Genomic DNA, 23470 nt, shown 5'->3' with positions numbered 1-23470 from the left:
GATAAAATTTAGAATCCACGTTGGAAAACCTGAAACAAAACCCTCGCAGCTATTGACAATATGAAAGCTTCAATTAATCCCATCCTAATTCTATCGGGTTTTTTTCATTTCACATATTCTTTGTCAGCTTTTCATGGGAAGAAAAGATTGTCTTGAGAGGATTTTTACTAACTAAATCCTTATTTCCTTAAATGCTTTATTAAACCCACCACCTATGGCTGCTGGCACTGCATGACAGAAAAAGCTGTTGTAGTTTCAACGTGGCATGTGGGAACCGCAGACTGTCAGGCACGGCTTTTAACACCTCTGGTGTAAGCTTGCATCTCCTCACTAACTTATGCTAACTTAGTTTAAGGGTGCTAAATTTTGTATTTCAAAACGCATTAGCTCTTTGTCAAAGGGCACTTTGTTACTTCTGGCGCGCTTACACTTGGGAAATGTTTGGGAGCGATCACTGTTGACGCTTTAATTCAGAAAATTTACAGGAAATATTTTAATATGGTTACGAGAACTGCAAAACCGTACAGGAGCAGGAGCCTGCACGGTGACACCGACGGCCGTGGTCACTCTCTGGGCACCCCTGAGCCCGCACGGGCCGAGGCCGAGGGATGGCTGAGTCACTAAGGTTAAAAACAAGAGAAAAAAGTTAATCCCTGGGCTGCTGCTCGTTGTTCGTGGGTGCGGTGTTGCAGTCGCTGCGGCTCTGGACAGCCCGGGGCTATAACGGCCGGCGGACCCACCGGCCCGGGGCAGGCCGCACCAACCTGCCCCCGGCCGCCAGCTCCTCCCCTCCTGCCCTCCCTCAGGCGGCTCTTCCCGCCCGCGGGCCGCCGCTACCGAGCCTCGCCGCCGGCCTGAGGGAGCTGCGGCCCAGGGCGGGAACCGGCTCCCCTCAGCACCGCCCCGCTCCGCCCCGCCGCGGCGCCACCGGCGACCCCTCCCCGCCCCGCAGCACGTGACCCCGAGGGAGGGGGGCGCGCGCCTGCACCTGTCAGTCAGCGCGTCACTTCCGCCAGTTGCCGCCGCTACCGTTGGGGACCCCCCGCTCGCGGAGAGCGCGCTCGGGCGACGGAGCGGCTCTGGGGACGGACGGCGCCCGGGTCGGCAGCGCGGCGGCCGCGGCTGGACGGCGGGGGCGGCCGAGGGAGGCGGCCTGCGAGGAGAGCGGAGCGGCGAGGAGAGGCCCGCGCTGGCCCCCGGGGTAGGAAGAGGCGGAGGAACCTGCTGCTGGTGCTGAGGACGGCGGGGAGGGCGAGTCACCCGGCAACGGTGAGGGGGGCTGCGGGGGCGCATGCGCGGCGCGGCGCGGGCCGGGGTCGCCCCTCGGGGGCGGCGGGCTGAGGCCGGGTCGCGCTCCCGCCTCGGGAGGCGGCGTGTGGGGCGGGGAGGGTGTCACGACAGGCTTCAGGAACCTTCTGGGAGCGGCGCGGATCAGGGGCGCGGGAACTTCCTCGTCTGGGCAGCGGAGGTGGCCGAGGCGGGCGCGTTGCAGGGTTGCGTGGTGCAGAAGTTGCTAGAGCCTCTCGGAGGGAGCTGTCAAGTGGTGCGTTCGTTTCCCAGGTTGCACTTGTGTCGGTAGGACCTTCGAGGCAGCCCTGACAGCCAGCAGGGATTTCTTGGCTCCTCCAGCGGAGTTGTCTGCTGAGCCTGTTCCTCCTCCCACGGTGGATCAGCCTTATCCCCCCCGCGATGGGACTTGGCACGCAGACAGTATTAGCCTAGCAGCTCCCTGCCAGCAAAGTTGGTTCCAGAAGTTAAAGGGTAGTCACTAAATCTTCAGTGAAGACGAAGGCAACGCTGGCATGAAGAATGCTAGCTTATGGACTTAATGCTGCAGCCTGTGACCAAATGTGTATCTTCTGAGGAATCTGCCCGTGTGGGTTTCCATTACTCTTGGAAGCTCCTTAGGGGTTTAAACATTTGAGTGTAAATGCTTCTTGCCTCCAAAAGGTTGCTTTAACGTGAGATGCTCCAGTGTTAGGGTATTTCTTCCAGGTTTGAAAAAAACCCAACAACAAAAAAGTTGTAATCAAACGCTGCAACTTGAACTTTTACTACACAACTCTTGAGTTCGTTTGGTCTGGCTTTTTAAAATTTTAGACAAAATTTGTTACTGCTGTCAGACTCAAGACATAGACTCAAAAAATACTAAATGAAGAAAGTAAATGCCATCTAATCACTCTTGCCTGTTTAAAAAAAATAAACCGAATATATCAAAACCTACCCAGTTGTTTATTTTTTTCAGGCATGTATTTCTGAGTGTCCTCGGAGATGAAATAGTATGTGACTTTGAAACAAATTCTTGAACTGGATTAGCATTTAGGTTTGAAGTTTTTCTGTCTTCTGTGCAGTTTAATCTGCCAGCATAAAAAAAATTTTAAAAAGCTAGTTTGTTTGCCTATATTATAATAAATTCAGCTGTCTTGTTATTCCACTTGTTTTCTAGCTTGTTTTTTTTTACTGCTCATTGCTAGTAAATCGCTTTACATGTTATCTGTTGCATAGATTTGAAGGTATTTAGAATCTTTTTTTTATCTGCTTTGTCAGTCTATGTGTTGTCTAGCACCATAGGGATCCTTTCCTTCTCTTGACAACATCATAATAACAAAATAAATACCTCAGTGTTTTGAAAGCATCCAACTGGAAATTTACAGTATTATTTTAGAAAAATCAATCAAGTAGAGTGCCTCATGGTTACGTGTAAAGAAGTTGATTAGGAGGAGCTCATGATAATTTCTAATGCTTGCAAATTTTGACATGGACAGCATGTCAAAACATCTGAGTTTGGCAAATGATAGCTTTTATCTGCTCAGTCTTAGTCAGTTTGGGCTTTTCCTGTATGCGCTGCTTGTAACATCAGAGGACTTTCTAACAGCTCATTAAAAGACTCAATTTAACATTTTTCATGTGCGTCTCATAATATGAGACCTGTGCAAGCGGTGAAACTTTTCTTTCTAATGTACATAACAGCATGTTTGCAAAAGCATGTGAGGCTGAAGAAATATTCCATGCCTTTGGAACAGACATTACTAAGTTTTGTGAAACCCTCTGCTTTCTGTCTGTGAAGGCTTTTTGTGGTGTTTTTTTCCTTTTCAAATACTCAGCCCTTTGATCTGTGGTCAAATGTTTATAGCTCAGCAATGATGCCCTTTTCTAGGGCTCATTAGAAAGTGAAACCTGCCAAGTCTGAGGTGATTTTTTTAGTTTGGATTTTTTTTTTTGGTTGGTGTTTTGATTTTTCCCTCCCTGCTCCCCCCCCCCCCCCCCCCCCCAAAAAAAAAAAAGAAGCTGCAGCTCTAAGGAAGAGGAAGTGATGTCGGTGAGAGAATGCCTTCAAGTTGTCCTTAAATTCTGTGCGTAACACCAGATTATTTTTTGCTGCCATGTTAGCACACAACCCAAAAATCTACTAGCCATTGGGATGAGTGAATTGACATCTTGCGGGGCAATTCAGTTTTTGGATCTGTGAGGATGAAAGATGGTAAACCTTTTAACTTTTTTTCTTGTATTGCAGACCCAGTTATGTATTTATTAATAATTTCAGATGTGAGGACTGTTACTTAGGAACCAAAAAAATAACACTTCATCCAAATTGTCTGAGGAGGAGATAGAGAATTGAAGGAATATTAAATCTTGTATGAAGGGCTCTGAAAGAGGAGTATTTGTTACTTGTCATGCAGTTTTTAAAGTGACAGATGTATCTGTTATTCAGCAGAGAGGCTGTATGCCTCGTCAAAATTGTATTCAGGCAGAGAATCAAGAATTTTGCATTGCTATCTGTAAAGTTAGTAAAATTGGGCAGTTAATTTTTGAGTCTCTTGCTGACTATTGTAAGTTATAAATTTTACCTGCAAAAACTTTGAGAATAATGATTAGCTGTCTCAAGGTTTTAGTAAATTCAGATTTGGCTTTGCAGTTTTGTACTGGCTTCAGAGCCAGCTGTTGGGATTTGTGAAAGTTCAGTCAATTCAGATGAATTCTATGTATTCTTACAGCCTAAAAGGGAATGTATTTGTTACTGCATCTTCTACCGGGCACTTTTTTTTTTTTTTCTGTAGAGCTGATTTGTTTTGAAGTCTTAAAAAACAGTTTAGAAGGTGATTATGGTGCTGAAAACCTGTTATGTTTGCAACATATGGGTGGAGTCATTCAGTACAAGAAATGGGTAATATTTTGCAGCTGGATCTAGGACCATATTTTGATTATAGTGAAATGTATAGTTGTATTGTGATAGTAACAAACAATTCTGCTCTTACAGTCTCTCACCTGTGAAGGTGTGAAATTTTATCCTGTATATTTGTCTTTAAAGGAGGAAAAATATGACAAACTTGAGCTTAAAATAAAGGTACTGCATTATGTTTGTGTTCAAACAGCTTGTAACAAAGACTGTGGCTGCAGAGGCTTTTTTTTATATCGAGAGGTTTAAATGGTTTATTCCCTTCACTATCTGGACATTTGTGAGGACATTTGGGTGGGGCAGCTGTTGAATGGGGACAGAGTATCTGGTGGGAACCCTGAAGCGATTGTCCAGGTTCCAGTCTCGCTAGCTGCTCTCTTCATGTGTCTCTGCTGTTCAATGTTCCCTGCAGTGTGTTCAGGATTAAAATTTGTGCTCAGCTGTGTAGGATAATAATACTTGGACAAAATTGAAAAGATGAGAGCTGGAATCCTATGAATGTGGTTCTTTCTTCCTTTATACTCTTTTTTTAAGCGTGTATATGTGAAAGGTTTTTCCCCCTTTTTGCTGAACTTCACATTTCATTAAATCTTTTGTTGTCTTGTCACTCTTTTAATGTAATCAGGTTACCCAATTATAGTCTGCTATGTAATTTCTAACCTTGTGATTTCTGCTGGTATCTTCAAATTTGGTCATGATCAAGTTGTGACAAGAATTGGTTGTGGAGGAGACCTCATTAGCAGTCCTCTCCCCCCCCCCCCCCCCTTCTTTTTTTTTTTTTTTTTCCTCCCCACCTCCCCTGCAATTCAAAGAGTCATTGCTGCAGAATTGAACTCTTCATTGAAATGTCTACTCCTTCAGTGGGGATGCTAAGACTGCCCTTTATTTTGGTGGCACATGGTCATCGTTCTGACAGAGGCAGTGTTTCTGTAGCTAATGGGCAATGTGTTACATTTTGTAATGTTTTGAGTTCCGATGTATATTTCTGCTTACCTGTTTGGGAGGTGGAGAAACAAGCTGATGATAAATGTATGTAATAGGATAACTTATGTATAATAAATTAAGTGCATTATATATTTATAGTTTGCTTTTTTGGTGTCTCTGAGGTAGCCTAACTTCTGTTCCAAAGTCTGTCTTAACAGCAGTGACAGTTGTAAAGCTGTTTTGGTTTTATAATGCGAACCTCTCAAGTTGCATAGTTTTACTGGTAATTTCTTCCTGTCTGTTACATTACTGTATTTATTATAATGCCTTTGCAATTACGTTCTGTATTATCTGATGTAGTGGCAATTATACATGTGTGGTTGGTGGAGTAGAGCTTTACTTTGGGGGGAGGCAAGTAGGATGAATATAATTAGCTGTTACACAAGATACAAAAGCCTTTTTATTTATTAACTACTGTTGTTAAGAATGTGATGGGATCTGTGTGAGCAGGAAGTTTCTTTATAATTCTGCACATGTGCACTGGCAGCAGCAGCTGAGAGCAAATCTGGCAGTGTTCAGTGGTGGGTGTGAAGCAGTGAGCAAACATCTACTTTTTTCTGGTATCGCTGATGGTTTTATTTAATTCCTCTTGCTACAATATAGTTGTAGAAGGATTATGCGTTGCTGCAATGCTGTTAAAAAGCCTTTGGATTTTATCTAGTAAGTTAATATAAAATGTTATCTTTGCATATCAAAACACTGGAAAATCAGCTAACATTTTGATGATCTCTCAGCTTGCTCTTGTAAAATGTAAGAATCTTTTGGAATGTTGCTTAAATCAGTCATTGAGGCTTTACTGATGTTACTGCAATACAGTTGCTAAACGCTTAATTTGCTTCTTAAAATTTGAAGTTTTGTAGGTTTATTTTTTTCCTAAATTTTGCATTTAGTCTAACTAAAGCCTGCTCACTTTTCTGCCTCTCGTGGAGAGGTAGGTAGGATGTACCTCTTGTAAAGATCTGTATTTGTTGATGGGCTTTTTCAGAGAAAGTGTAATCAGGTTCTGTCCGCTGAAATCATAGACTAAACTTTAATGACTGGAAAATTAATTAAGACTATGGAAAACTAAATACTACATTTTTTTGGCTTATAAATTTAAAAATTAAAATCCCAAATTCTATCAATTTTAGTAATATGTTTTTCAGAGGAGCTTTCGTGAGTTGTTTTGTTTTCTTCCATGGGATGGACATAAAGGCTTAATTTGAATTGTTCTGATTTGTAAATTAGAAGGCTTGCTACTGCATATCCAGGGAACAAAAATCGCATTACAATTGCACTCTACTAAATCTGATGATGTATTTTTTGTGCTTTTATTTGCTTTGTCAGTATAACCAGTATTTTGTTAGTTGAGTATTTTCTGAGGCTATCTCAGAAGCACTAGTGGCAGATGATGGAGAATTTCAGCTAACTGAGCTGGGGTCTAGTGTGTGTGTGAGAGAGCACAACTGTGAAGGCGTATATATGCAAGTAGTGAGTTTATTAATTAAAGAGCTGGTGTTCATGCTTCTGCTGACTCCTTTTGTGATTGTGTGCAAAACTGCAACAAGCTTGTTTCCTTTTGATTCCTATTTAACCGAAAAGTAAATGTGTCAGTGAGGAGTTAATAATTGTACTGAGAAATGAAGGGAGCAGGAAAGTTGCATCTGCTTGAAAAGACATTTGTTCTAACATGGTTTCCTTCAACACTGCAAGTGAAATTCTGTGGTTATACCTATTTTAAAACATTATGCTTTTATGGGGGTGGGGAATGTATTCTTAAGAAGACCAGCTTGTTAAATTTAAAATAATAACTGAGCACAATTGTCTGATTTGCCAATCCAGACTTTTGACTAAAACGCCTTTCAAGAGCTGATTTCACTGACAGCTAAAAAGAGGAAATCTTGCTTTAAGAATCTGTTTCAAAACCAGCAAGAGTAGCTTAAAACTTCTTTCTTTAAATGATTTTTGTTTTGACTACTCATTTATTAATGAATACTTAAATGTTGCTTTAAAATTGAATATTCTTTTTACATGGAGGATATTCTGTGTGTCTCTCTTCATATTCGAGCACTTGCACAGCTCTGCATGCTTTTAACTACGCTCTCAAGACAAGTATTGTTTGTCCTTTTCTGTGTCCTGAGTTTGTGGTAGTTTGTTTGCTTAAAGCTTGGGGTGGGTATTTTTTCAGTTTTTCTTTTTGCTAAATTTTTAAAGTTTTCCTCTAAGCTGTGTCCGCTGCCCCAACTTGGCCATCTTTTCAATATTGACTGGATTAATTTGAATGAGCAAAATACTCTATTTTTACTTGTTAGCTGAACAAAAGCTGAAAGGCTTTTATGCCCAAAAGCATTGCAACCATTGGGAATGGTAACAGTAATTTGAGTATACAAATGGCATAAAAATCGTCAGTTAGTGTCAGTTGTTATGGTCATGGCATTACATTAAAAAATTTAAAAATCCGTTTCCTTTTTTCTTGATAAAACTTAAGAGCAAAGAGCCAAGTGCTCGTTGCCAGTTTTTAAAAAACATAAATTAAATAGCGTGTAGTACAGCAGTTGCCAAATGGGGCTGTATGTTCTACAGCGAGCTGGTACAAAGTTTCCCAGGCAAGCCTTCTTGCTCATGCTCACACCTGGCAGCTGGCTCTGGATGATGTCATTATGGAGGAAAGTTTCTGGGATTCCAAGTTGGAATCTGTGTCATACGTTTAGGCCATCATTTGAAATGCTTAAAATCTGTTATAACTTCAAACATTTCAAACTGAGCTAAAGAAATTAATTCTTTATTTGGATTTGAAAGTAAGTTTACTATATGCATCCAGAGGGAAATCACAGGTTTTGTTTAGTTATAAGTAATACATTCTTTTTATTTATCAAATATAGAGTAAGAAATCAAAAACTTTGAGACACCTTAATGTTTTTGTGGAATTTTATTTGTAAAGAAACCTCCTTGTATTGCAAAGAATGAGCATCGATCCTCTTTGTACTGAAGGATGTGTGCGTGTTCGGTTACGACCCTGTGTGCAGGCATGTGTGTGGCTCACAGGGTGACAGCACTGCGGGCCGAAAATCCAAAGTCTTAACTTGAGGTGTATTTCCTGAGAAGTAGAGACAAGTGGTTTTGTTTCCCTATAACACTTTTTTTTCTATCTGAAAATCTTACATTTAGTTTTTACTTTTCATATGTTACAAAAAATCACTAATGATGTCTGCTAATTCCACAAAGTAATATATTAAAAACAGAGCAGAACGGCTGCCACTGTTAGCTTCATTTTTGGCTTCACAGATGATACAAATTTCTTCCTAGATAAAACAAGCAAATAAAATAATTGCTTAAATAGTTGAGACTCGTGGCAGAAATTCTACACGCAAAATTGATGTTTTCATTCCTATGGCATGGTTTCAGTTTGTAGCCTTTTTTATTTTGGTTTTACTTCTTGTTGTTTCATTCCTTTGTTTTAAGGAAACGTGGTGGAGCCCTGAGGACTTTAATTTAAAATGACACCCATATATTTGTAGCTCAGCCAGTAATGTAAAAGCTGAACTAAATTTAAGTCTAAACTTTCATATGTATTCCTCAAATATTAAGTTAGCCATGTATTCTGTGTTTTCTTTTGTGGCATTTCATATGTGGGTGTGAATACTTCTTTAGTTGCCAAGATAAGTGAATGCTATTATGATGGCAAAATGAAACTCATGGTGCTGTTTTCCCAGCAGACTCTATGAAGTACTTGCCTTATTTAAAGAAAAATTCAACCCAAAACCCAGATTCTTTTTAAAAAATAACAGATGAGAGCACTGAAGTACACAATACAGAATGAAACTCTGTGTTTTACCCTCATTTAAGATGCTTGGACTCAAGATGTTGCAGAGGACATAGTATAGTTTTTTTCAGCCTCTTGTAAAATTGTGGTGCAATATGTGGCCATAATGAGGTGTATTTTTTTAGTTTTCTGTACTTAAAGTTTTGTAGCTTAGGGGATCTTTGTAAATGTTTGTAATAACAAGGGGTGGAGGTAGGTTGAGAAAGAAGCAACCAGAATGTAATAAAGCACAAGCTAGTTGGTTTTGTTGGTTTTTTTGGGTTTTTTTTTTGTTGTGTTTCTCCTGATAGGACTTGTGAAGCATATAGGTTGTGAAATTGGGAGGGGGAAGCACATGTTCAAAAGGGTCAGGATAATACAGACAAAAGTAGGAACAGTTGACTGAATGCATCTGCCCCTGTTTTCTGAGGTGTTTGATCATGGCAAACCCCCCCCCCCCCCCCCCCCCAATGTATTGCTTAGTATTTGTAAAAGACTCTAGAAATAATTTTGAAGGTTATATATCTTGTCCTAGGTTTCATACGTGTCTGCATTGAAGTGGTGTATGTCCTGATTCAAGGGATGGCAAGTGGAAAAGGTGTTGATCAATATAAAAAGTGGAGATATAATATTTAATTATTAACAGTTTCTGAGCCTGTCCTTCAGTTTTACAACGTTGGAAATAACAGGAAATAAGACTTGCTGGAAGTCAGATAACTTTTCAGAAGTTTCTAGCTGGCTAAAGATCAGATGCATTGTATCACAGCTTGTGAAGATTGCACCAAAGCCTGGATGAAAAGGCAAAAGACTTAAATGCTCTGAAAAGAAATTCGTGTGTATGATATATTGAATTGTGTGTGTATATAAGGATGTGTGTATTGGAGAGGGTGAAAATTAGGCTTTCACTAGTTCTTCTAGGTGGTGATAAGCCATATAAAATTTTAAAGTAAAAACTTGGGTTGTAAATCCGGTTTTGCTCTAACAATGAGACAACCAGGCTGTTTCAACTTCATTGTTATGTTGCCAAGCTAGTTAAAATAGAAGTCTTTCTTTTCTCTTTTTTTTTTTTTTCATGTCTCCTGAATGAAATTAATATTCAGGTAGCCTATTTGTCTGTAGCACCTGGTGAAAATGGTTGTGCTTTTATGTCAGCTGACTAAGTGCAAAGTTATATTTGCTAAGAAAGCTGCACCTCAAGATTGTTCATTTGGTGCTGAATTATAAAGAAGTGGTTGCTTCTAATTTGCTCTTTTTATTAGGTGATGTTTGTTTTGAAGGTTTGTTTGTTTGCTTTAGCAAGGGAGCCTGAAGCATTGTTGCAGATCCAGAAAGGATTTTTTCTCATCTGCTGTTAACCCCACAGTTGTCTAACATGAGTCTTTCTGGTTCATTGTGGATAGGTTGACTTTGTTAGAACTTGAGAAAATAGACTGTGTGCATCTTCGTATTTTTAAAATCACATGATATATTAGGATTGATTGAAATCTACTTGCATGCAAAGATTATGTTGACTATCCCTTAATATACCAAAATAAAAATGGCTGGGCAGTGTCTACATAAATTATAGGAGAATCATGAATTGCAGCTGCTTCACTGCTGGCAGGCTCTTTTAGTAACCAAAATACACAATGACAGATTTGAATGTGATTGGTTAAAACAAACACACACACAAAAAAGTAAAGCCTGTTGAGTGGAATATAACCCTTTATTTTCTGTTGTCAACTCACCTGGAGTCCTGATCTCAAACCAGGATCCACTTGCACGAGACACATAACAGATTTGCAACCTGTGTGTAAATACAAGACAATAGATAAGAGACAGATGATAAAAAACTGGAAAGAATATTGGTCAGTATTTCTTACATCGATAGATTGTAAGATTGCAAAAATTTAAACTCTTGTAAACCTGAAATACCTTTTCCTCTAGGCCTCAATGCGAGAAAATTTTGAAGAGGAGGATGAAGCACTCTTGTACAGAGCTTGCGGCCAGCTCCCTTAAAACATGGGTGCAGTTTGAGGAGGATTGGGATCAGGAAAACATTTATTCGACTGTTGAAAGGACTCTGGATTCCTGGTGTCATAGGCTAATAAATGGTCTGGCATTTGGTACTGAAATGAGAGTAGCAGGTTGTAAGGACTTTGAAAATGAAGATGAAGTTTATTTGTTCTGATGTGAAATAGAAGCAAGAGCCAGTGTGGGGGAATAAAGAGAGGGAAGGTACTTTTCTCAAGTCCGTCAACTGAATTCTCATATGATCTCAAATTATGAAACAGAAGGTTTCCTATGTGTACTTTCAAGCCAGGGAAAGCCTTTTTTATTGTCTAGTTTTGGTGATCTGTGTTGTATTTGTGTGTGTATGAGCATGTTGCAGGCTAGTTTTGCCCGGTTATAGTTGCTTGAGTTGTAATTAGAACAGGTAATGGGTGAGATCAGGGGACTGAGATGACCCTTTGACTGTATCTGGATGTTAAATCAGCTCCATTGTGTAATGAAACTGCAGTTTAAATTTTTGGTATCACAGAAAACCGAAGAGGCTATTGCTGTGGTCCATAGCTATTTTGAGAGCTGAGAACATGAAAAATGTCCAGATAATTGGGATTGTAAAAGGTGGCAAAACCTGGGGGAAGTTGCTTCCTGTATCCAGATCTGATTATCACTTGGACTTTGAACTGGCAGTTAGAACACATAATCAACTTTATAGAAAAGGTGATCTGTGCTGCTGCAAACTGGTTGACTCTGTGTTGTTCCTTAGTTAGGACTTTGTTTTTGTTTGTGCCGTGTAAAGATAGTGTGTTAAACCAGTGCCTTCTGGTTTAAAGATAGGGTGTTAAACCAGAGATCCTTCTACAAATTTTATAGCCATTAGATGTTTTCATATGGTACGTTCTATAAAATACTTTTGTCTGATCTCCTTAGCCCTTCGTGATTCTTTGGAAGAATGAATGAGTCTGAAAATTATTTCATAATTGTTAAGGCTAAGTTTGGTTAGCTCCTAAGTGAAAAAGGGGATTTGCTTTTCTGCATGCTCTCCCATGAGCCATGCTAATGTGGTCGTTATGCTATCTTGTTCAGAACAAGAAACTGATGATTGACAAGGAGAATTCCTCAAACGTGATGTTTAGACTTGTGACTGGGTTTAAAACTGTTGAAAACTTTATGATCTAATAATATTTTCCTTATTTTCAGATTAACTGCTGAAGTACTGATCGAGTTCTGCTATTCTTCAATGAGGAACTACAGGCTGATCTTTTGCCATAATCTTAAACAACCATAAATGACAAAGGAATGCTTGGTCAGTGAGGGCAGCTGGCGCAGAAAACGTTTTTCAAACTCGGCTGTTTAAGTACTCTGAGGTTGGTTTCTTACACTACTCTACTCTGGCTGTTAAAATCAAAAACAACCAAGAAAGGCAGTATGAATTTCAGTATGTCTAATCTGGTAGAATTTATCAATCCATTAGTAAACAGAGAATTAAGTTTGGTTGCAGTGCTTTGACAGTATGTACTTTGTGTATTATGTGCCATCCTCTATGAAAATGTTGCTTGCATTTAAGCAAGAATTTTTTAAATTTATTTTGAAAAGACAGTTTTTTCTTTGTGAGAAGAAATATTTTGGTTTTGACAGGATAACAGTTTAACTGAGTGACTTACGCTGCCTTTGGTAATACCTTTGATATCTATCTAGATCCTGTATCAAGCAAAGACTTGCAAGTGAAGCTTGAGCTTCTGCGTGATAGGAAGAATGGTATCACTGAGCATCTAGAAACTAGTTTTGGGGGTTTTGTGTTCATTAAAATTTTTAATTTGATGCAGGTGTTGAAAGCTTTATTGTGTAGACCGGAAAATGCCAAATATATTAGAAGTTGATTGCAGTGCAGTTGTGTGTCACAAAATACTTAATCAATTCATGTAACTAAAACTTGGGGTTTTGGTTTGGTATGATCCACTAGTTTAATTTCCTCTGGAGAGGCTTTTGTGTTGGATTTTCAAAGCCTGACAGATAAATACTGTCAGAAAATGTACTGAAGAATCTCGCTCTCCCAGAGTACCTTAGAACTTAAGTAACGATGTTGTAACTAGAATTTTCTGAGTTTTCTCTGCTGCTATATGTATTCTTACTAGTCCTCTATTGAGGATTGAACAGAACACCTCAGTAATAGTAATTTTATCTAGTTAGCTGTATTTAGAGTCATTACAGAACTTCTCATTAAATCAGTGAGCTGATTGAGAGAGACTGGAGAGTATTTGCATTAAGTAATTAAAGCACATTGTGTTACAGATCAATATGTTCAACAGTGTACACTGAAGTATGATTTTTTGGTTTTAATTCCTCTTTATTTGACAGAAAAGACAGCTTTGATTTTTGGCTGCAAAAAGATATGAGGAAGAGCTCCTCCCCTTCCTTGAGTAACTGCAACTCTGTTCTTGCTAACAAAATATTTGGAATTCCACTTGATGAGCTGCAGCAAGAAGGGCAACCAGACAATGAGGTTCCATTCATAGTCCGCCATGTTGTGGACTATATTGAGGAACATGGTATGTATTATCTTGCTGTACTTTAAATAATATATTTAGCTGTTATTTTTACAGAACAGATTGTGGTTTTTGAAAAGTATTTATTTTCTTAAGTTATTTATATTTAATTGGATATGGTTTGGGTTGCTTTTTTTGGTGATACATACTTCCTTTATTCCCTCTGTTATGTTTGATTATCCCTCTTTTCTAGCTAGGACTGATGCAGTCAGCTCAGTAGGGTACTTCATAGGAAATGGTGTGGTTCAGGTACTGCTAACATTTACCTTATTACTGTATTGTTAGCTGGGCATAAGACTGTGTTTGCTGGGAAGAGGACTGCTGCAAGTCTTGCAAAACTGTTGTCCAGAAAGTCTTTCACTCAGTATGTGAATTGTGCATATCTGATTATCAGTATTTTCTGATATATTTGTCCATACTAGATTTAAAAGTTTATTTCTGCAACTTCTTTCTAACTCAGGGGGTCTGGAACAAGAAGGACTTTTTCAAGTCAATGGGAATGCTGAGACAGTGGAGTGGCTTCGGCAACGATATGATAATGGAGAAGATGTGGACCTGGTTAAAGAAGCAGATGTACCCTCAGCTATTAGCCTTCTTAGATTTTTTCTTCAGGAACTTCCAGAGCCAGTTATCCCAGGCAGTTTGCACATACATTTGATGCAACTTTCTCAAGGTAATAATTATTTTTGATTCAGTGTTTTTATTTTATTAATTTGAGAGTAAAAAGCAGTATTAAACTGAGATTTGTAGTGGCACTAGGGTGTCTGTGGTGGTCTTTGTAATAAAGTGTGTATCAGGAGGCATTCAAATATATGTTTTCTTAGCACAAAACTCAAATAAATCGGTCTTTTTTAGGAAACTCAATCTGAATTCAAAGACACAGTTTAACCATCATGCAGGAAAATAGTGAAGCTGCCACATGTCCTGCTGATTAGTTCTGAATATTCTATATTCTTGTGTGTGAATACTGCGACCCTGGTCAAAGCCACTGGAATCAAAGTTTGAGAGTTTCCCAGCACTGCTTTAAAAGTGCTGGGGAATGCTGTTGTCTGTTTTTCTCTTATTTCCTCTGAGTTTCACTTATTCTGCTTATGCTTCCATGGCACTTAAAGCTTTTGTCTACTAGAGAAGAGATCTCAAGCCCTATACTCATGTCATATTTGCTCTGCCGCTGTGGATTTTTGTCAGCTTAAAATTCATTTGTGGGAGGAAAAAACCCAACCCTGTCATCCCCATATTGTTGCTAAGTATGTTTTTTCATATACTGCAAAATCTTGCCCTTTCAAATCAACACCAGTATGCTGGCATAGTATTTTCTTTACCAATTCCCAACTTGTCTATCTGTAGCTACTCTCCTGGGTCTTTTGGCCTCTGCTGTGTTGAGTGGTGTTGGAGTTGATTCATAACTTGACTAGTAAAAACACTCGTCTTGCAGCACTACATTAGTGATGTTCTCAAAGGGTACGTCGATGTTGGAGCTCTGCACCCTGTGACTAATGAGGGTTCTGCTGGTTGTCACTCTGCAGGAGTGTTGCTCATTTTCCAGTGTCAGTTCGTATTTCTCTTCAAGTGCTGGGCTTGTTTTGATTTGCAAGATGCATGTTTTTGTTTGATTTAATTTTCTGTTGTTGAGTTTATTCCTGATAAGAGCTTGATAGTGCTTACAATAGTCCTGTTTGTTCAGAGTGGGAATTGGTTTGTAGGATGAGTGAGAATAGCATAGTTTTCAGATGTTGTTACACTGTATTTACCAAGTGCTGAAGTGGAGGGTCATCTGCAGCAGTGTGAAGCTGCTTCATTTTCCTCCCTTGGTAGCCCATATATCCTGAAACTTTGAATGTGGAGTAGCCGGTGAGCAGAGGCTGAACGCTGATGTGTGAGGCACGCAATAGTCTTGTGCTGGAAACAATTTTTGGAAGCTACTGACCAGAGAAGCTTCTTAAGGGTGAAGTGCTGTTTGCTTGTTTGTCCTGGGCAGTAGTGAGATGCTGAAGTGGGTAGGGAATTTCATTAGTGATATGTCTGCTGTTTGGTTTGCGCTGCTAATGTCAGGGTTCATTGGACCTAAGTAGGTAGTAAACTTGTTGTTTGTTTGGTTTTTTTTGTTCTCTCCTGAAAAAGATGATAAATAATAAAAGGCTTGTTAGGGCAGTAATGCAGAATGCAGCTGGTTGCTCAGCTAATGCTGCTATGCGCCTTAATTTGCAATGTTATCTGTCAGGACTGGAAATGGGATTGAGGTATAATCGGTTGGTGTGACAGAGTAATTCCCTTCTATGATTTGTAAAATATAATGTGAAAATTGTGTTTTTTCCATCTTTGATTAGATAACTGTGGGTGGATTTGGGTTTTTTTGGGAAGAGTGCTGTTCTTCAGCATGCAAGTCCCCGTTTAGTTCCCTTTTGTTAAATATACAGAGAAACTTCACTTAAACTTGCAGCTTATTGTCTTTACTGTCTTTTTTTAAAGTGTAAAATAAAGTGATTTCAGACAGATTTAGTTAACTGTACCAAGGAAATCAAAACACATAAACCTTTAAACGTTGTTTCCTGATACTAAAATTAAGAGTTTCAGTTTCCTCTGCTCAGGTTTTGGCTTTTGATATTTTGACTGTCTGATAGAGATGTCTCAGTTTCCAGAGTTAAAATAGCAGCTGCATTTTAGGCAGAGGAGTTGCTTACAGAAATGCAGAAGGTGGTAGTAATTTTGGATCCATATGTTACTTCTGGTATTTTCCCTCTTTAGTAGGCCTTCCATATCGTTAGGTTAAGCTTAGTTCTCAAAACAACTTAGTTATACCACAAGATGTGGCCTATATACATCTTCTGAGACTCGTTCCATGCAGGCCTAATGGTGGTTCCTTAAAGGCAAGTGATTTTACTAACTGCAGTGTGACTTTGACCCCAGTGCCCTAGGCCATGTGTCCCAGAAGCGTGTATCCATGGTTTACTGTCAGAGACTTCAGTTAGACATAAGAACGTTCTTACTTTGGGTCTCTGGCTGCTGCTTCTTAGAACCTAAATTTTGGGACAGACTGGTTAGACAAAACACCTATATGTGTATGTGCAAGGTGGTGGGTCTATCACCTCTCTCCCTTGCTCTCTTTCTTTTTGAAGGTCTGCTTTGTGAAAGTATTTTTTTTAAGTTCTCTTTTGCTGCTCTGTGTCCTAAATGCATTTCTAGAGTGAAAACTAACAATAATGTATTTGTTTTATTGTGGTGTTGTGTTGAGAGAACTATTTTTCTGTGCCTTAAATACTGTAGATGTTGACTCTGAGCAAATGAAGCTCTGCACAGTTACTCTTTGGTATTACTGTATGTACACAACAGGGAAGACTTTGGTTTGATATAAGGACTAGGATGTCTCAGCTCTCATCTAGAGAGACAGAGTGACTGCTCATCGTCTTCAAACCTCTTTTTCCCTTTCTAACTGATCTGGGAAGAGTTTTCAAATGCACGAGAAAGAAGGGGAGGCCTGTTAGTATCAATTCTTTTCCTGTTTTGCTTTCCTGACATTTCCTTTATATGGAATTTCTCTGTTAGGTACAAACAATTGCAAACTCTTTGAACCTTGATGCCTGTAAGACATACTGATATGGGGAGATATTTTGATGAAGGATATAGTTAAATGTGGGGTGAGAATGAGGAAGTTTTGTAGTGATCCCTTTTCAGGTCTGAAATTGAATCAGCAAGCTACAAGCTAAGTATGTGTTAAAATGATTGGACTGACATCACTTGTATTCATCAGTGAAGTATCATAAAAGGAAGTAGAGTGTTGAGAATGGGATGCTTGTAGAGGAAAAAGTGTCAAAGTAACTTGTCTGAAACGGGGAGAACTTAACTAGCTTTTAAGTGAGCTTGCTGTCTCTGGAGCTGTTGCTGTCGTGAGCTCTTCTGCAAAACAATTGTTATAGAACAGTGATAAAATGAAAGGATACGGGGTTACTAGCCCTATGTAATCAGAAACCTACATGAGCATTAATTGGGGAAAACATGCTGAAAACTACTGATCAGACTTGCAGAGGAGAATATGGTGGAAATCATTGGTTTAGGTTGTCAATTTCTGCTTCTTTAGAAGAAATAGTTTAATTTATCATTAGGGAAAGCAGTCTGATGGTACTGTGCTATGGAAACAAGACTGGGGAGGGTTTTTTTATTTTTTATGTTCCCCTGTCTCTTCACCACCCCTCCAAACCTCTGACATCATTGAAGAAGAATAGGAAATGAGTTGTCAGCCTTTCTTGGAAACATCAGAGAGGAAGAGATGAATCCAGAGACTGAAATGAGAGGATGAGATGCTGGGACAGATTGTTATGAAGTACTACCACTAGAAAAGCCCTTCAGATATGTGGGCTGAATGCTTCAGTTTTTGGGTTTGGGGTGGGTTGTTGTTTTGGTTTTTGTTTTGTCTTTTTTTTAACTTTTTCCATGGAGAAATTTAGTATGAGAATCTCAGACTGAACAAATGTGAGTGAAATTCTGACATCAGGCTGTGGTCTGACCAAATTAGTTGTACTTCAGAAGTAAGTAATTGTTGTCAGAGTCAAAAAGTTGATCAGTATCAAATGTGAAAAAGTAGATGTTTTATTTCTGTGATTAAAATATTTTTATTACATTTTTCAGATTATAATAATGAAGATGAATTTGGAAGAAAGTTGAGGTTCCTCTTGCAGCAGCTTCCACCTGTTAATTACAGTTTGTTAAAGTTTCTGTGTAAATTTTTAGCTAATGTAGCATCACATCATGAAGAAATTTGGTCGGCAAGTTCTTTAGCTGCAGTCTTTGGCCCAGATGTTTTTCAGTAAGTTAGTTATAAAAGTTCATGTAGTGTTTTTATGTGAATTCGACGGTGTAGATCTGTAGTCTAAAGTCTTTCCTAGTCCGTGGGTAACAGTAGCAAGTACACGATATGTTTGGGGTAATACCCCTTTCTGTTCCCCCTCACTCACCTGTTTTGTCTCACAGTTTTTGCTCAGATCTAAACAATAGCTTGTCTATGAGCTATGTCATTAGAAACCACCAATTTGATTGCTGCATTACTGTAATTATACTGAGGTTCAAAATACTTAGAGATAGTGCGTAAGATTACTATTTGTAGCAAGAAAGCAGTTCTGGGAGAAAGCTGTTAAAAGTACAGACGTATACTGGGGTTTCATCTCTACAGGAATACTTGAATTTTAAATGTTCCTCGTGAAAAGTTAATTGACTAAATAGTTGTTACTTGATCACTTTTAAATATAAACTAGTATAAACCTTTATAACACAGCTGTGTGAAAGTATGCTTAAAATTCTGTGTGTTCAGAATGGATTAGGGATAATGGTGTGAAGTGTAGCCCCTCAGTCGTAGAAGTCATTCACAGGAGTTCTTTGGGGAACTAAACTAAACCAGTGTTGAAATCTTTAGCATTTACACAGATGTGGAGGATCTGAAAGAACAAGAAATAGTTAGCAGAATAATGGCGGGACTTCTGGAGAACTACTATGAATTCTTTGAAAATGAAGAGGAAGATTTTTCATCTACTAATGATTTAAGCTCAATAACTGAGCAGGTAAGAATATTTTAAATGGCAATATGGTATCACTGAAGTAACTTATACACCCTTTATGTTTATGAAAGATATGTTGAAATATAATTCTTTAACATGCCGTTTGGTAGTTTCTTGCAAACTGACAAAACTTGGTATTTCTTAAATGCATTTTCTTGACATAGGTATTGTTGCTTTGTAGTAAGTACAGCTGTGCTCTATAGAAAAGACATAAGAACTAAACCAACAACGATATCCTGCCCAACATAGATGTTGATATGCTGTATAAACAGTATAGCTTTTTAATTACCTTTTTTGGAAAGGAGAACTGGTTTTCAAGCAAATGCAGAACCATGCTGCTGTTGGTCTTGGTCAATAATATTTCTAGGTGTGTCTTAGACACATGCAGGGTCTCGCACTCCACTTGATGATGTTATCAGCTGTAGCTCCCTATGGCAAAATTTTAAAGTGGTGTTTCTGATTCTAAGGCTTCAAAATATCGTCTTGACATTAGTGGGGAAAAGTGTTGAAATTAGAGAAACAGAGTTGAGTAGAATAGAAATACTCTGGGTTCTGCATTGCCAGATTCACCTGTCCATGTGACTGATGGTATCCATTATCACTCTTATGCCTTTCCTCACAATTTTAACTTTGTGAAGTAAAATACCATGTCATTCTGGCATAAATAGAGATGGAGAGTTGTTAGGGAAGTTAAAATACGGTAATATGATACAATCTTTTTCTGTTGGCGTGTATTTCTAATTCTAACAAGTCGTGGTATATAAGTGATAATGCGCAGAAGTACTTTTTGTATCATCAAAGCCAGGTTCATAGATTATTAATAAAATCTTGGCTTAAACACTTCCTCAGAAGTATGGAAAGCTATAAACTGAATTTTCTCATGATCAGGTGGCTTAACAAATGATTTATTTTCTTTAAAGAGGAAAAAAGGTAAATAACACCAGCAGTTGCTAAGGAAGGTAACAAGAAATACTGAATTTTTAAAGCCCAACTATCCCATGAACCCCTCCTCTAGCGAGACAGATAAGGCAAGTACTAGGGCAGCTGGTTGCTTGCTCTTCACTGCAGTAGACACCTCACCCATTGGTCTGGTCTGCCAAGCGTGGGCAGCAAGTTCTGGATCGAGCAGCTTCTGCTCTGCTAGAGCTCCGAGCAAAGTGCTGCAGCTTTGCAGTGTTTGCTGTCTCTAGCCCTTTGCAGGAATGTGTCTAGCGCGGAGAACTGTCACGACCCTGCTGCATGCAGGAAGCTGTTCAGTGAAGCTGGGCTGTAACTTTCGCAACCCGAGGCTGTGGACTGTCATCTTAGCTTGGGATGACTGCTCTTTAAAGTCTAATTAGTTAATCTGTACTCTCATGCTTTAAAGTTACTGACTTGTCTGTGGGTCATATGTTTTAGCAAAAGGTTTTCCCAAGCATAGCAGCCTGTGTGGTGTGTTTTGGTTTTTTTTTTTTTTTTTTCTCCCCTACTTTCGAGGCCTGTTGGGGTGTCCCTTTAATTTCGTGGTGTCTCCACCAGATGTCAACAGTGTGCTTCTCTCGGGTCCTGCTCCCCCCGGGCTACTGCGGGGTGGGGGGTACAGAAGGGCTGCTGTCCCCACGTGGGTCAGTGGCACATCCTCTTGCAATTACAGGGGAAAGTCAGGGATAAATAAATTTCTTGCCCTGAATGTAGTGTCATATAATGCATTACACCCCTTTTAAAAAGAAACACACATCTCCTCTCTGCCTTCAATGTAATCTCAAACTTCTAAAGTTTCAATTTTTCTTATTTCAGTGGTTTTGTTTTATACTTGTGTGTCAGATACTATAAAGTGTGTTTTCTTGAGGCAGCTGTTGCTACTTTAATTTTTGGGTTCGCAAGTTTGGGAAACCAGTAATCAATCAGAGGAGCTTTGCAAATCAAACAGGATCACTTTGTTGTGTTTACCTTTTTATGTTTTAGACATAGTTGCTTTTTAAAAAATTAAGGTGGCTGTATTGAGTTTTCAGTTGGCTGTATTGTTTCACTTTTTAAATTGGCTATATTACTGTTTCAGTAGAAACATCATCTGTATTTGGAAACAAAAAAAACCCCAAAATACACAAGAGGCTTCATAGAAACTTCTCAATACTCTTGCTCTTATATTTGCCTTTATAAGTATTCATTCAGTACTTTCAAAGTTTGGGGTCTTAGACTTCAAATCCTTTGATGGAAGGCAATATAGAAAATGCTTCTCATATATGAATAAGACTACCTATGGAGTGCAGGTGAATTATCTGTCTTTGTTTTATACATAGAAGAAGAAAGGTTCTGTGCCTCGTGACTTCAGTGTGGTTGGGATTTTGTTGTTTATTGATTCTGCTTCTGTTCATTTTCTGCATCAGAGGTGCTTCTCTTTTCAGTTCTTGTCCAATGTCTCAAAAGGGTTATGTAGCTTTTCTATGATGTGGAATGTATGGTTTTATATAAGAGCAAGTCTAGTGTGCCTGTTTTTCTAAAATTGAAAAATGTTCTCCTCTTACACGTATGTTGTTTTTATACCTCTCATGCTCTTTTAATTCCCTGGACCTCTTAAAAGAACTTTTCAAGCCATTAACTGTGATTAAATCTTTTTTAGATCAATGATCTCTTGGAAGAGGAGGAAGATGTAAAGCTTGAGCAGTCTGAAGAACTTCCAGAAGATGGCACAGAGAAACCTGTTGAAAGGCCAGCTGTGGTGCATCTAGATATGACAGGGAGTCTCTCGGATTCCAGGAGTGTTACAGCATCAACAAGGTAACTTGTTTCTGCCTTGGAGTTTGGATTGGATTTGAAGTTTGGAGTATAGTCTGTTCTGTCTGGGAGAGAGAAGCTGTCAGGCTTTTGAGATAAGTGGTGTGTCTACAGACTGAAGCTTTAGAAGTAGGTGCAGTTCTTGTAGTAGTAAAATATGGGATAAAATAACTGTTCCCAAATTCACCAGAGGCATGCCTGTAGAACTCAGATTAACTGTGGTGATTTATGCAGAGAAAGGGAAAAAGGGCATATTTTAGTGAAACTGTAAAGTAGTATTTAAACAGTAAATTTTGTAGCAGAAATATAAAAAGAATGTGAACATTGGTAGATGTAAACCCATGCTGTACCATCTTTCCACCACTCCCTTTCAGTGGGAAATCCTAGGACTATTTCTTGTCACATGCTAGTGAGCAGAGCTATGTCCTTACATGACCCTAATTCTTCTCTAAACCTGTGAGAATGTCTAGGTTTTTTTATGCCCAGTTTGGTCAGGTGTTAAATGAGGAAAGTACCTTCTTATTTCACTAGAGTGCAGTGGAATGTATTTCATAACCAATTGTAATGAAGACTTTGTAGATGTGATTACTTCCTGAAAATATGCTAGAGAGAGAAAACACTAGGGACAAAGAGAACTATATATGAGCAAAAGGATAGTGGAGAACAAGTGGGATAATATTGACCATTATGATTTTTAGGTTGGAACTTAGAGGTTCTAGAAAGGCCTTTAGTAGGAGCAACGTGGAGAAAAGTTTGAGCATGTTAAAGATGGTATTTTTGTAAAGTTACGGGTTGCTTGCAAAAAAAACTTGATTTGAGGATCCAGAAAGTTGTCTTAATTTGAGTTGAAATGAAGACTCTGGATACCCTGTTTTGTGAAAGTTGACTTGCTAATATATTCGTAAAACACCTGAAGATCCCCCTTCAGTTAATTTAAATTCTGCTAACCAAATTTATGTCAGACGCTGATATTTCTTTGTTATATCAGTGTAGGAGTGTCATGACTGGCACCTATGTGCAAGTTGAGGTTTAATTTGTAAATGCTTTTTAGAAAAAAGTTATTAGAAAACCGCATAGAAAGCCAAGGTCTCGCACTGTCAAACAGGTACAACGGCTGCTGAAGCTGGCGGGCCCTGCGTTACCTGCCTCAGAGCCAGGCTCTGTAGAGGGATCTGTTTGCCAAGGGCTCTGCTGGTAGGGAGCTGTGAGCAGGTTGGGAAGTTGCAAAGCATAATACAGGCAGGAGTACTGGAGTGGGAGTCAGCTCTTAATTAAGACCAGTCCTCATAAAGGAGATGTGTAAACTTCAAATCATACTTCCATTTGAGAGCTTATTTGCGCTTGCGTGTAATACACAGGTTTATATTTTACTTTCTTGTAGTATGCAAGTTTTTGTTTTTAAGTCTGCTTTACTTCTACTCAGAGTTTACATTTTATGGATAGTGAATTTTACCTTTTCCCCTCTGCAGCATGTGCTTGCTATGGGCATTGCATGTAAGAACTTGTAGGGAGGGGTGAAGAAGAATCTATAATAAAAGTGTGACTAAAAGCAGAAGAAATGCAGGGAAAATCACAAGTAAGTTTACTGCCTAAGACTGAGTAGTGTCAAGACTGAGGATTTCAGGTTGAAATCTGTTCAGCTGCTTGGCTACACACTTCCTTCTACTTCATTGCAAGGATTTGTAGAATATAAAAT

General features: G+C 39.1%; 1 protein-coding gene across 5 annotated transcripts in view; it reads left to right on the top strand.

Moving 5' to 3' along the window:
* Positions 1-1007: 1007 nt before the first annotated feature.
* FAM13B (family with sequence similarity 13 member B) overlaps positions 1008-23470 on the top strand; it is a 51376-nt gene continuing 28913 nt past the window's right edge. Inside the window, exons 1-7 of one of the 5 annotated variants that reach the window (XM_074838123.1) lie at positions 1008-1269; positions 12129-12295; positions 13287-13477; positions 13935-14147; positions 18098-18275; positions 18879-19023; positions 21620-21777. In XM_074838123.1, the coding sequence (XP_074694224.1) occupies positions 13321-13477; positions 13935-14147; positions 18098-18275; positions 18879-19023; positions 21620-21777 (851 nt within the window). In that variant the 5' untranslated portion in view covers positions 1008-1269; positions 12129-12295; positions 13287-13320. Of the gene's footprint in view, positions 1270-1424; positions 1544-12128; positions 12296-13286; positions 13478-13934; positions 14148-18097; positions 18276-18878; positions 19024-21619; positions 21778-23470 lie in introns of those variants that run through there. The other 4 variants (XM_074838119.1, XM_074838122.1, XM_074838120.1 and 1 more) reach the window with 4 other exon arrangements.

Source organism: Strix aluco, chromosome 13 (assembly GCF_031877795.1).
Source record: "Strix aluco isolate bStrAlu1 chromosome 13, bStrAlu1.hap1, whole genome shotgun sequence".
NCBI lineage: Eukaryota > Metazoa > Chordata > Aves > Strigiformes > Strigidae > Strix > Strix aluco.
This window is presented reverse-complemented; position numbering and strand designations above follow the sequence as displayed.